Below are 15,957 nucleotides of genomic sequence, written 5' to 3' on the forward strand. Positions count from 1 at the left end.
GAGCTGTAAAAATAATGTGGGAACGATTTTAAATTACATTAACGTGACTCAGTAATCATTTTGACCTCAGATTTCCATATAATTTCAACAATTTAGATACCCCGCAAGTATATGACGTAATTACTGTATTAGGAGATTTCTCATATTTCAAGATCAATTTTTTTTATTTTCAACCCTTAATCAGGCCATCAGAATCTATGCATATTGAAATAAACTAAGAAATGTCGGGTCAATTAGTGAATCAAATAAAGTTATTCCGTATCAACTTGATAATGATTAATTTTTCAATATTTTTATAAATACTTCGTATAATATATTGGTCATAAATTAGTTTTTTGTTCTAAAATAAAATATATAAGTATAAAATTTGTATTATACAATTGTTGTTTGTATTATAGCTTTAGTTTTTCTGAATGTATAAATTATTTTTCAGTAGGTATATTTATTAAAATTAATTCAAGTAAATTGATGCTCATAAAAATATGCACATAAGAGAATGTAAAATATGACCCAATAATTATTTCAACTAAGTATATGATTATATAAATGACTAATTCAAAATAACTGTGTCCGTAAAATATTACTGAATTTCAGCAATTACCCTATCTACTATCGTTTAATCTTAAAACATGAAAATACTTAGGTACATAAATAATAATAATTATGTATTAACTTAATTAATTAAATCAACCGTTTTTGGAGATTATATNTAGATGATAAATCCATAATATTAGGGTTCATAATATATACCTAGTTTTAAAGTTTCGATGACAATGTGCAGTCGAATTGTAATTAATAATTTAAAATTTTGTACTTTAATACAGTACAGTGGCGGTCAAACGGGAGGGGGGGAGATACATCCCCCCATGACCTTTTTTCTTTAATATTTATACCAATGACATTTTTGAATTTGTACTATAATGTTAATGTATTCAATTTTACTATTAAATTTTAATGTTTAAGATATAATAACCGTAAGTTATATTTTTAATAATCAAATATGTTTAAAAAAAAAAACAGTCATATCCCCCATCATGACAAAATCATTTGACCGCCACTGATACAGTAATAGGTTAGCCCATTAACTCATAGATGTATAATATTTCATAAATACACGTCATTAACAATGATATCGATTAAACAATAAATTAATGCATTCAAATAATTCATAGTCAAATCGTGTCCAATAACATATTTCAATTATTTTCCAGCTAAATCCCAAACGAACATTGTCAATGATAAATAATTATGAGTTTGAGTTTTTGGCAGTGACAGTAGGTATATTAACGTCAAGCATTATCGCATAAATCTTTTCACGTGAATAATAATAGGTATAATATTAGGATGATCAAATATGTCTGTAATAGATATGATAATAGTTTTCAAGCATAAGACCATTATTTTTCTCCAATTTGTTTTTCATTATACATTGTTGAAAAATATAATGGAGATCAAAATATGTTTTATTTATTTTTCCAGCACGGATTTCTTACTTACTGAATTGCAAACATTATTTTTAATTGTATATTATATATAATATTGTACAAAACGTTTTTACGAAAATATTTTAACATTTTCTCAACTATTATGACTACACCATAACAATGTTTGAATTGCGGGGAGATAATATTTCACCAATATTTTCCACGAGTCGCCGAGTGTCTAAACTTTAAATGCTTAAAAATAATAAACTAAATTACTCATTATTCAATATCTATTTGGCAACTATTTATAAAACAAAATATTCCTAAATATTAATCTACCATTGCTACCTGAAATAAGAACAACAGTTATTTTATCGTTGCAAAAATAGTGAAATCTTTCAGTATCACTAATTTTTTATCAAAATTCTTATAGGTGTGACATCTGTTTCAATTAGAAAAATAAGTTTAAGTGATAAATATAATAAATGACGACTTAGGAAAAAAAAAAAAGAAAAAAGCGGCCTCCCGACGGACGTACTTCGACGTGAATAGAATAACTAAAAATAATAGTATATACGTATAACTTAAAACGTATTGTTTCTAGTAGAGAGGGTGAATCGATAAAAAATAAGGATTTAGTTAAACAATTAATACAAATACTTCGTATACAGTTGCGTCATTTCAAATGTTGATAGGAAGTGAAATAGAGTAGGCTTATTAATTATCAACTACCGAAACAAACCACACTACAACAAAACCAAATTCATGCAAATTCATTCCATAGCATCGTCGGTCAAATTGTGCCACTGATCTAGTCTTATAATATAATTACCACACTTACCGTCCACCATATAACGTAACCAGCCAATCAATTAATAATTTTATGCCTGGGCGAAATTCATTTTTGTTAAGGCCTCAGAATAAAGTTTTTTTTATAAAGCGAGGCAAAAAAAGGGCATGTAGGGTAGGGGCCGATACCTACTCTAAGGTACGCTCTGCATACGGCCATATAATTAATTCCGACTGACCAAACCGTTTGCTTCAGACGTGACGGTCGGCACCAAAGTTGACGTGGTTTGCGGTAACGTGTCGAAAAACTATCTGGAAGTCAAGTGCTACCCGGCGCCAGATGCGTTCAACCCTTGCGAGGATCTGATGGGAAATTGGACTCTCCGCGTGGCCGTGTGGATCGTGGCCGTGGCCGCTCTGCTGGGCAACATGGCCGTGTTGTTCGTGTTGCTCAGCAGTCGGTTCCGGTTGACGGTGCCCAAGTTCCTCATGTGCAACTTGGCCATGGCCGACTTTTGCATGGGACTCTATCTGTTGCTGATCGCCGTTATGGACGCCCGATCGATCGGCCACTACTTCAATCACGCCATATTCTGGCAGAGAGGTAACCAGCTAACAAGAATTAATTATTTGTGATTAGGTACACATATAGGTTTACCGAAGTACCGGAAGGTGAAAGATTTTCACCCTTAAATGTTTCCTTCCTGTCCAAGGCGAATAGTGAACGGAAGCGTCCTACTTGCAGCTTTATCTTATAACAAGTTGAATGCATGGAATTTACTCCGCCCACAACTATATTATGCGAAGATTTTTATTAAAGTAGGATACTCATTTCAATTCATTCGTAATTTTTTAGAGATTCTTATTAGTGCGGAATAGCTGAGGTAATTTTAATTTTCAATTGTGAATATTTGTTATAGAAGTATCATATACATATACCATCACCACCAAACCTTTAAATAATTTATAAGCATTAAACATGTAATGTTCAATTACGATAATTTAAGCAAATAAACAAATACAGTAGAAATCATTTTACACAATACATTCAGATTTTTAATATTTAAATACTTTGTATATGACATAATATAATGTACCGATATTATATTGTTACACATTGCTCGTCGAAACTTTAATGTTTATATAGATACTGCAACTTTTGGTTCGATATTCGATGTTTGATATTTATGAATGAGTTCATTTTCAAAAATATTATTCTTAACAAAAAGAAATATTAAGAATGTGGGCGGCCTTTAAAAATGAATTCGAAAACCTAAAAGAAAATCACGATGTTAAATATTTTACTTCATTGTTGAGTTTAAAAGCCTCAAAAACCTTAAAAAAAACAACAATTAATGGGGAAAACGAGTGCCTTACTCGCATAGAACAAAGTACATGCATCTGGCTCATTTATAATTATATTAAAATATATTATAATATTAATCAGTGAGCTGTCCCGAAGGACATCCCTTGCCTCAAAATACCGTATCTGCGTTTAGTTGATCAAATTATTTCGGAGGGTTTGTTGTCCGTGCACTTTGAAATTCATAGGTATCATTATCGGACACATTAATTGGACGTTGTTCAAAAACGACGAGACGTACATCATAACAAGTTTAACAAACTTTACACCGGATCTGCTACTCGATGATGTTACGCGCAATTTCGCCGAGTACATTTTGCAGTTTTGTGGGCCGTGTATTTAATTACGAAAATAAAATATTATGCCGTTGACTCTAGGTCTCCAGACGAACAAATAGTTTTATCATCGGCGAGAGAGAATGCGCCAAGTGGAACACTGCTGCTGTAATCGAAGACGATTTTAATTGTTTACATCATATGTACCACTCACATACAATACTGTATGTCTGTATGTATGGCGGCGTGTATTTTGTTTCTTTAAATTAAAAAATGAAACTCGTCGCGTACGTACCAAATGGGTTACGATGATTGTCACGATATTTATTAGTTTATGCGTGCTAAATATAGGTATAAATACTTGTTGCTCCTTTATATTGCGAATTTTCAAAATCCGACTCGTTAGCGCTTATTACTGTCCGCGTGACAGTTGTTTTGCGACACTCGTAGATTCATATAAATCGTATAAACGTATAAAAAACTCTTCGAAAAAGTGCATATTATAACTATAACAGTGTCAATAAAGTACCATAGTTAATAATATAATATTATTATTAAAATGAAAACTTCATCCATCCGGTGGCGCTTTTATCCAATACTTTACATATATAATATGTATATTAATAATATCGCGTTCAAATTTTATTCATTATGTACGATTCCTCATTAAAAAAAAATTTAGTATCGCTTTTTATTAGTTGAATTGTATCCATTTAAATATATTAAAAAAAAAATATATATCAATTCCCAGTTTAACTATAGTCGGCTAAATCACCACCAAGGTACAATACTGCAATATTATACTTATAAACAATGCAGTTGTTCGGGTTATTAACATTGATAACGACGGTTTATACAATATAGGACGTTTAGTTGTGTAGAAGGACATTAAAAACGTTAAATTCGTTCTCGTCCTTTAAAACGGCAATAACTAAACGCCATAAATGCCACTTTATAGCACAACTCGGTGCCTTATCGTACACCGTCGCGTCGTTGTGCCATGCACACGGCTACTATACTTTCGCTGACGGACTTTGTGCGTGTATAAAAGAGATACGCGGAAAATAGTCTGCGCATAAAATATAATATTGCGTAATGTGCGTAGGTACAAAAACACACAATTACAGGTTATAAGGTGTATTGTCTGTCACACATGCTCACACACTCACTCTCAATTGCGGACACTTACCTTACACACCCAGACATAAATGTACGGTAGTTTACAGATTGAGCTCAAAACGCACTTGATATCGTATATTATACCAATTATTGTGCTCGGTCATTTTCTGGGTCGATAGACTAATAATTGAGGTCGGTAATTTCTGAGTCGATAGACCAATTGCACTCGGCAATTTTCAGAGTAATATTAATTGTACTCAATAGCTTTTCATTGGAATAAAATGAACATGAGCAATAATACATACAACATAATACGAGTAATATACACAAATATGTGATTGCAATTAAATGAACCACTTGTATAATTATAATTTATTTTACATTACAGTAGATTTTTAGTATATGATTAAAAATTATCCATAATGTATAGATAAGTAGCTTACTTCAGATTTAATAAAAATGATTTTTTCTTCAAATTTTTCAATCGTTGTACAATGGCTGTCAATAATAGTTTTTAATATTTAATATTTAAAATATGCCTAATATACATAAACACACATAAAGCATATGCAGCTCAATTTGTACGCTGACCTAAAATATAAGCAGCACAATTCGTTAACTGGCTCCTAAAATACAAATTTTGTTTCAGGCCCAACTGGTCTATACCCAAATATAAAGCTACTAGACTATTAAAATAAATTAACAGTTATTATATTATATCAATTCATATTTTGGTATCACCCAAATTTATATTTTAATAAAAGTAATATTAAAAATGTAAAAAAAAAAACTATCCAAACTATATAAAAACCACGTTTTCACGTATCTACAACTATTTTTGATTAATGTGAATTATAAATTTCAACTAATTCATTGCATTATAATTTATATATTTAATAAGTAGTCACCAATAACCAATCATTAGCACCTATGTACTCATTACTCATTATCATTTATAGTAGATAGGTACCTACTAGCTTTTGGTAGCTGAATAGTAATTACTTAACCACTAATGTTATAAACCGCATACGATTTTTATTTTTATTTTTGAAAGATTTAACATGTATTTTGTCTAGTATAATTACAAATGTCCAATTTGTTTTAATTTAATTTTAAATTATAGTGTTTAACATACGTTAATTATGTAGTGGTTCGAGGTGACTGTTTAGTTATAATAGTGTGCAGTCATACAAGATACCTGCAATCTGCATCATTCCGTGTGATGTTCGACAGCAAAATTTAATTATTTTTCGTAATTGGCTTTTTTATGGCAAAAAAAAGGCCGCGTCAGAGTTTGAGAGCAGTTCTTTGTGATTCCGACATAAAACAGAAAACACATTTTCGTTTACTCATTTTTAATCAGTATTTATAAATTATAATATATCTTGTGGACAACATGCTCTATGTAAAAATGAGCATTATTCGAACTGCCGGGTTACAGGCGACTACTAATTGAACAGTATCTCGTCTGCGACTAATTTCGTCGATAGCTAAACACAGTTCGGGCAAGTGTAACGATTTCACGATTTTTTATTTACCCACTAAAGTATCGGTCATGCACTCGTACTAATGTACTATAAATACCTAGTATTATGAGTGTATTGATATACCATATGCATGATATACGCAGTCATTGGCGTATAATGGCGGGAGGCTAAGGGGACTAAGCCCGTACATTTTTTTAGTTTCATTTTTAGAGTACAGTTCATGTACCTGAAACGTTATATGCCTTAGCTCCCCTCGCACCCTCCCCCAAATAAATATATCATACTACGATTATGTAAGCAATATTAGTGATTAGTCGATAGCATAAAATATAAATCTATATGTTATATCTTAAATACGGTAACTCTGGAGTAAATTTACAAAAATTATATGTTCAATAAATAATATCACTCCGATTCACTGGTGTTCTTGAACTCGTAGATGTTTTTTATTATAGACAAATAATGTAGAAGATTAAACGAAACAATATTTATGGCATGTACTTGGAGCAATAATATATCGAATCAGACAATGTTCTAACGCGGGGTGTAAACATAGAAATATTTTTCTCGCCGATTGAAAATAAGCGAGCGAAATCGAAAAGAAACAATAATAACTATTTTCAATCATACTCGTACCTAAATTATGATGGTTATATACTGCACACTCAATAATACTTACACAAATTAATTAATTAAAGAACATTAATTATATCTATGTCGTTCAAACGACTATGAAACCCAGACACCTTTTTATTATAATAATTTATAACTAAAATTATCATAAGCTAGTTAGGACCAGTGGCGTATTTTATGGAGGGTGATCTGGGAGATTTATCACACCCTCCCTCCCCTCTCCCCCAAAGAGCTTTTTTTACTATTGAATAAATGTTTAATATTTTAAATGCTGGCATAGTTATAAGTTAAATCATAGCCTATAAAAGTTCTCTTTACTAAAAGGTAAGTAACAAAAGGAGAAGCAGGGGACAGATATCCTAGGCCCAAGATCATAGAACCTTGTTGACTTAGGTCCTAAAGGATATCTGCCAGCATGGCTCTTAATGTTCAAAATAGTTAACGTCATATCAACCCTTAGAAAAAAATCTTAGATAGGCCACTGGTTAGGACGATACTAATATAAGTTAATTTGTCGGGTGCTTGTAACAATGCGTTCAATGAATTACAACAAACCAAATCCTGTTGTTGTTATAAATGTTTTAAGATTATAAACTATAACCTAAACCCTTTGGCGGTCACTGTTTTACAAATGTGCAGGTATTGGTTGCCAAGTCGCCGGTTTTCTGACTGTGTTTTCGTGCATGCTGTCCGTGTTCACGCTGATGATCATCACCGGCGAACGTTGGTACACCATCACTTACGCCATACACCTCAACCGTCGACTCAAGCTCGGCGCCTCCGTCAACATAATGGCAGTCGGTTGGCTGTTCTCGGTGGTCATGGGTGCTTTGCCGCTGATGGGTACCAGTGGTTACTCGAAGACCAGGTGAGTGGTATATGGACTATCAGGGCACATATAGCCGAGTGTTCTTCGACGAGGAAAAAAAATTACTAAGAACAAGTTTGCTGCAAGGCCGTTTCTCAAATATCATTATTTTCAATTTTGAAAGAGACTTTATTTCACCGTAAATTTATTAGAAATGAATATTTGTTGGAAATACATAGTTCGAGAGAGACAACGTGTATCAAATTAAAATTTTTTGATTGTTCAACGACAAATCAAACTCAAGTAGAATTTAAGCTTTCCAAAATATTGCATTCCAAGGCCAATTTACTTCAACCTAAAAACTTTTCATAATGATTTTGAAATAAAATCATTTGAAGTAGAATCACGAATTTTATTTTCTAATGCGCTTTCATTGTTGAGTTCAAAATTAAGTTGATAATCCTCCGACAAATGATCTTCCCATCTTAACTCTGGCAGGAAAACCTCGACAAACCGGTGTCAAATTTTATATGTATGCTTATAAATTATTAAATCGAGTTATCAAAAAATTTAAATATTGAATATTATGATTGCAATTTTGATCCAGTTGAAAAAAAAAAACAGGAAAAAAAATTATATTATGATATTTTGTCTAAATATAAAATTCAGTACGCAGTAAGTCATTAACGTTAAATAAAACGATATTGGAAATAAAAATGTGGTTGAAAAAAAAATAACGTTTGATTAAGAGGTTGTGCAAGTTATATATAACCTGTATTGTATTTTATTTTACATTGTGAAAAAACCACTAAGAATTTAAAATTTAAATTGATTTTATCCAAATCTGTTGTTATTTTATACATAATAACTAATAAGTTACCAATAATTAATTTCTCGAACAGTTCTTCTGAACAGTTTAATGTAAATTAAATATTTGAAATATATTTTTCCAAAGATTTTATTCTGAGAAATAAAAATATATGCTATAAAATCAATAGCCTTCAGGAGCGAATCTAAAACGCCGACTATATAATAAAAATATTCGTATTTTACCTTTTTTTTTATAGATACGATTATATCATTTCGAAGACAGGTTGTTTAAATTTTGGGTGGAAACCCCAAGTATAAACAGCTAGTTCCATATTTGTTACGACTTGAGAAATATTTGAAAACTTTATTTCAACTTATATACTCCATAAATCATAATTTCAAATCCAATGTAGTGCGTAAGCACAATAGTCGTCAAAAGTGTACTTGTAACCCAAATTTTTGTTATAGAAGCTTTTCGTTTGATTCCATTCTCAATAGCGATATATAGGTGTACTGGCACAATGCAGCAACTAGATATAAATTACATATAAAATGTTTCAAAACAACAATTATTTTATCAGGTTGCATTACATATTTGAAATCAATGGTTAGATGTTAATCATTAAGTCAACCAAAGAAATACATTTCTACTCCAATTCAAAGTTTAAATTAAAAACCTTATAAAATCGTTGAACTCTATGAAGTATTATGAACATTGGTCATTTTTTTTAAATGTTAGTGTTTTTTTATTAAGTACAATTAATAACAATATATACCATTATGCCAAGTACCTATGACAACTTTTATAATATATGCTAGATGTACCTTACATTTAATATATTAGTTAAAATATACTAGATTATTTTTATTTTAAAAATAAAACAAAACTGATAGGGTTGGGGTTTCGGGCATAGGACATTCAGCTCCCATTTTACAAAAAGATCAATTCCCAAATGGCTCCAGTTTTTTTCAACACAAACACCTTTGAACTTCATACAGACTTAGAACTGTTTTAAAAGAGATGTGGTTAAAAATGTTATGATTTTTTTTTTTAATTGCATATTCAAAGTAAATAATAAAAATTATACAAAAAATCATATGTGATTTAAAAGTAAAAAAACATATAAAAAATATAAAACTCATACATTGGGTAAATTTGGGTGGAGCCTTTTTTGACGAGAATCGTTTGGGCTGCAACATTATCACTAAATATGTTTGTCCTTCCAATATAATATTCTATGAAATGTCGTAATGATAACCACAGTATTATTCGTCAATATAATTTATACATTTACGAATTTATAAACCACGCGATGATGGTTTTTTTTTATTTTATACAGAATCCTATTTTGACAATAGCTAACGATTCCATTCCATTAGAATTGCTAATACAACACAACCCGGTTTATACCACGTGGTATTTGATATATTTCATATGTGTGTGTTTTTTTTTACTACCCACAAGCCAAATATGAACATAAATTCTAGAAGAAGGGAATTCGATTTATGACGACTAAAATCTCGAGGGAAAAATATATCTTGGACACGATGTCCGTGTGCCTTTAAAATTGTGAATAGTTTTCATCTCAGTACTCTATACATGTTTCTTAAGAAGAAAAATCAACGAAAATTCGGCACGTGAGCACTATACTCGTTTATATTGAATTTTGATCCCACCGTGGATCAATTGCGATTTCAAAATTTAAAATTTCGCATCGATAAACGGACCCTTCCATTCTGATATAGATGAAAAAATTGTCTCTTTTTTTGTTAAAATTGGGGACTTATTTGAGACGATATTGTATGCGTCTTATAATCGAGGCACTTTAATGCGTCAATAACGTCTAAACATTTCTTAAAAATCAAAAAGGAGAACGGCTTTTTACTTCGATGTTGATATTTTATTTTAATTGGCTTTGAGAGTGTTGTCGAGTGCACAAAACAAAAAAAAAAAATGACTGTACTTCATCGACGGTTGGACATGAACAAGTGTGACGATGATTGCGAGCAACGTCAAATCCCTCGACAGCCGATATGACGTGAACGAATTCTAAGTACCCATAGATGGGTCATGACAAATTTATTATTATTATGAGGCGTATTCGGGTACAACAATGACGTGTGCTCTTTGATAAACTCGAGGAAAGTTACGGTGTAGTTTTACTAATTAGTTTTTTAATTTATATCTATTTATTTTTTTTAGTCAGCGCTTATCTACTTAACGAACGAAAATAATTATTTTTGAACGGTTTTTAATTATAATTACAGCTTTACGGGGAACTTAATATTATTATTATTATTATTATAATTTATTTATATATTGTATAGGGATTCACAACACCGTTAATTTTTAATCGATTTTGAAACTAAACAAATATTTTTATGTAATTAATTTTTCACGAATAACCGTCTCTCGACGATCGCGACGTATATGATAATATTATAATACAGCCACAGTGACGCCGAGTGAACGGCGACGGCGGCGTAGCGTGTAACCGAAGAATAAAAGCGCTCGGCGATTATTAAGGTCGAATTTGCATATTATTATTATCATTATTATTATTATTATTATTACGTACACCACTCGAGCATGTACTGAGCACCATTATCTAGCTTACCGAATCTCTAAAACCGCTTTTCGCCCAGACACGTGAGTTTCTTTTTCACGTGATTATTTCCGAAACCAGAAACTCGAGGAGAACCTCTACAAACGGCTAAGAACGGTCTGCGTAGGCGAAAGCACTGCACAGATTTATTGTGGTTATTGTACTGCAGGTATCAGTCTAAATAATCTTTTTATACCTAGGTATCTGTATAGGTGTAGTACATTATTTTCCTTTGGGATTTTTCACTCCATATCTGTTTTTGGGCAGTTATACATTGGAGATTCTAACCTTTGATAGGATACCTGCACTGACTATTGCAGCTATATCACATATTATTATACTAAGCCCCATAATATACCTAATAATTGTACACCTAATTCAATTTCGGGTGAATAATATCTAACGATTAACCGTTGGTCATATTATAATGATTACATCATTAATATTTGAAAAAAATTATAAATTTCAATAAAAAACATACATTTGTTGAGCTTGTCAATAAATAGTGTATTAAAAAACTTACTTATCATTGATGTTAAATTAAAGGTAAGCAGTACCCACCCACACAAAACAGTTTGCCAATATAAGTGTGCCACAAAGCAGAGTTCTCTTGGCGGCCTCAGTATAGTAACATGAACTTGAACGTAATTTGTTAAATGTTTATTAGTCGTTGAAGTACATTGGTCAATAATAAGAGAGGGGACAATGAGGTAATGCCATCTGATTGGTCGTCCTTGACAATTTATCACTAATTAAAAAACCACTATTTTTTTTATGCAGATCACTATCATTCATCAGATAAATAAATATAAAAATTAAAAATTGTTTTATGGATTATAATATTATCATAATAATATAATAATGCTATTATTTTATAATGAGTTCTAATTACTCATTAATATAATATAAATTCAGCTGTCCACACTCCATACTATACATAATAGGTAATTAATAATTTAGTTTGTAATATTGAGAACATTTGTCTAACGAATGTGCTCCGAATTAAAACTACGTTCTTCATTAACTCAACTCTTTTTGTTCATAAGTATTTGGAGGGTGAACTTGTTTATGAGTTCACGTGCCACCTACCATTCACAAAAAAAATACTATACAATTTTTCATTAATTATTAGAAATTTCAAATTAGTACCGCGAAAACGTTCTTTTAGTCCCCCCTCCCTTAAAGAAATTTCGGATCCACCCTTGCGTTCACCTCGACAGTAATTAAATATTATGATAATTGCAGCATTTGCCTACCCATGGACAACTCTTCGTTCGCCGACAAGGTGTACCTGTTCTCCCTGCTGACGTTCAACGGAGTGGCGTTCGTGGTGATATGCGCTTGCTACGCCAAGATGTACTCATCGATCAGGGGCGGCCGCGAGGCGGTGGCTTCGGTAGCCCGGTCCGACATGACGGTGGCCAAGCGCATGGCCCTGCTGGTGTTCACCGACTTCGCGTGTTGGGCGCCGGTGGCGTTCTTCGGACTAACCGCGCTGGCCGGTTACCCGCTCATCGACGTGCCCAAGACCAAGATCCTGTTGGTGTTCTTCTACCCGCTCAACTCGTGCGCCAACCCGTACCTGTACGCTCTGCTCACTCAACAGTACCGCCGCGACCTGTTCGTCCTGCTCAGCCGGTTCGGCGTGTGCAGCCGCCGCGCGGACGAGTACAAGGGAACGGGCCCGGTGCCGTGCGGCCGCCGCAAGGCCCACTGCAATGACGCGCAACGGCACCGGGACCGCCGGGGCTACGGGGGCGGTGGCGGTGGTGGCGGGGGTGGCTTCGGTGGCGGCGACGACTGCGGTGGGGGTGGGGGCGGCGGATACGACGACGTGGGACAGAGCGGCGGCGGGGGCAGTAACCATCACCGGGGTTCGGTGATGACCACCGTCACGTCCGTCGACTCGGTGGTCGCGTGCCGGCCGGGATCGCTGACGCCGCTCCAGGAGCAGCTCAACTGCAGCGCCGAATACGCAGCGCATCGCACCCACTCACCGCCGCACACACCGTCGCCGGTGCAACAGCTGCAGCAGCCGTCGCTGATGACGCCACTGCAGCAGAACTTGGAGCTGATGCCGCTGCACCGGGCTTGACGTACGGCCGCCGCCGGAGACCGCGACTACGACTACGACGACGACTACGACGGCGATTCCGTGTTGGTCGTTTCGATGCAACTGCGACCGAGGTCGCGAGACGGATGCAGCGAGTGACCGTGTGCGACGTTTTGACGCTCGAAGATGCACCGTCGATCCGAGCGAAATCCATGACCGCCGCCCATTTTCGACTATAATTAACTCGTTGTTACTATTTTGACGAGCGCGCCAGATTTTTTGAGAGTTTCGCCGCCGTGTCTTGCCGATGAGATGATCAATTATTATTGTGAAACTGCTCGTCCGTTTTCTGTAAAAACAATTCCATTTTCCATTTTACGACCCTGCCGCGTGAAAGGATATAAGATAGGTGAGTTTAGGTAAGTGTACGCTGTTTATATATATATATATATATCGTACAATGCTGGGTGAGTTGACTATTTGTTTCAACTCGTTAAGTTAATATCATATTATATACAAGTATTATGCAGGTAAAACATGTAAGTTAAGTTAAAGATGCTTTGCTTTCTTTTTGACTTGAACATTTTACGACTTGAACAGAAAAATAATAACTCGCACGTAACTCGGTTAAAAATCATTAGACAACTACTTTTTTTAAAATTGGATATTTCAAATACATGCCAAATCACAATATTAGTAAAGTTCGTTAAAGCACACAAAAACAAAAATATATTATAAAAATAATACGTCACGTAAGAGTAATTAACAGTGAAAGAACAGAAACGGAGACCATCCGATGAATGATGATAGACGCTATACTTATAGACAAGGCAGTAAATATCATGGGATAAATTTTAACTCGTTAAGTTAGATTTTATATAGTCTCAAAAAAAAAAATTTAACTTTTTATAGGATTTAGACGAAAGTAATTATTAACTCGTCGATTTGTTAATGCCCAGCCTTGTATGCATATATATACAACGTGCACTGTACAGTAGGTAAGTGCATATAGAATGCGACATTTCGGCACATGTTATTGCGATTAATATTATATAGAGAGTAAATTATGTTTTCAACACACGGCACATGTCGTGAAAAGTCGATTAGTCGACAAATGAATAATATGAAATATTGTATTCGTATAGTAAAAAGTGTTAAACCATTATTTAGTTGTATCTATGTAATTTGCACATATTATAATATGACACAGTATATTATAAATGTTTTGAAAAATCTCAAAAACTCATGTTTTGTATAGAATATTTTAATGACGACTTTAAAGTCATTAAGTATCTCATATAGATATATAATATAATTATCAAGTGTATAATATTCATGTTCCGCGTTTTACTTTTGTACGAATGAACGATATTCATGTGTGTATGACTGTTTTACTCGTTAGAAAGAGAATTTAATAAATGTTTGACTACCTATAGATGTTGTATTATACTATATATATATATATAAAGATTTACTATACATTATTTAGTGTTGATGAACTTGTATTGCTGCTCTAAGTGTGTGTGTTGTTTAGTTTAATTTTTTAATGTTTCGAAGACAATTTATGAAATAAATAACATTATAAACCTACATCGGCGACGGTTATTATTATTTCAAATTTCGTTCAATTATACCTACATACCTACCTATTTTTCTATACCGGTGTAAAAAAAAAAACAATATCACCGAGGGCCAAGTTTTAACTTCTTATAATAATATTATACACATCTCCAAATCATAAATAATCATGGTGAGTTCTTTGTTGGAGAGTTTTTCAACAAATCAAGTAAATGTGAATTTATATCGCACCGCCAGTACATTTACTTAATTTGCTATAAATGGAGACAAAAATATATATTATATCGGTGTTCATTACAAATTCATTACAATACGAGGATTAAATACATGGTTGAACCATGGTGATTCAATACTTCAATATTGACAAAATAAAAAATATTACCATTGGGCATTGAATTTTAAATGCCAGTATTATAGATATTTATAGTATGACATTAATATACAAAATGCAAATAATTGGTCGTATAAATAATAAATTAAAAAATGTGTACACAGTATATTATATTACTATTATTATACAATATTTACATATACCTGAGGACCATATTAAACGAAATCTTAGCTCTAATATTATTATTATTTTAATCTTCGTTTTGAGGAAGGAAAATATTATTTATCACTCAGTTCAAACAGTATTCAAGAAACTATATTATGTAAATTGTGCATAAATTATACTCCGCGAAGAAAAAATCACAACATTATATTATGCAGTATAATATACACCATTACACCTATAATATTGATGTAAATTCAGCAGGCCACGAAAAGTCACTGGAGCTGATGAACTAATTTAATGTTTAAATCATACTGAACATAATATTTATTATTACGCTTAATTTATCTCATTTTTGTATAATTATCCGGACGGTTCACGAACTATTATCGTCGAGAGTACTTACGACAACCACCATGAATATTGTCCAACAAACTCGTCATAACGTTTTGTCACAACTACTGCACGTATCAATGCGATCGCCTAATTCGATGTTTACATTTAATTTAAACACGCTGT

The 15,957-nt window shown here is 33.0% G+C and overlaps 1 protein-coding gene across 3 annotated transcripts in view; it reads left to right on the forward strand.

Moving 5' to 3' along the window:
* The window catches only part of LOC111036026 (lutropin-choriogonadotropic hormone receptor-like), a 129,723-nt gene extending 114,766 nt beyond the window's left edge, over nucleotides 1-14,957 (forward strand). For all 3 annotated transcript variants that reach the window (XM_022317906.1, XM_022317907.1, XM_022317905.1), the window contains 3 exons: nucleotides 2,470-2,817; nucleotides 7,730-7,958; nucleotides 12,560-14,957. In XM_022317906.1, the coding sequence (XP_022173598.1) occupies nucleotides 2,470-2,817; nucleotides 7,730-7,958; nucleotides 12,560-13,409 (1,427 nt within the window). In that variant the 3' untranslated portion in view covers nucleotides 13,410-14,957. The remainder of the gene's footprint in view (nucleotides 1-2,469; nucleotides 2,818-7,729; nucleotides 7,959-12,559) is intronic.
* The last annotated feature ends 1,000 nt before the right edge of the window (nucleotides 14,958-15,957 follow it).

Source organism: Myzus persicae, unplaced genomic scaffold, assembly GCF_001856785.1.
Source record: "Myzus persicae strain clone G006 unplaced genomic scaffold, MPER_G0061.0, whole genome shotgun sequence".
NCBI classification, from domain to species: Eukaryota; Metazoa; Arthropoda; class Insecta; order Hemiptera; family Aphididae; genus Myzus; species Myzus persicae.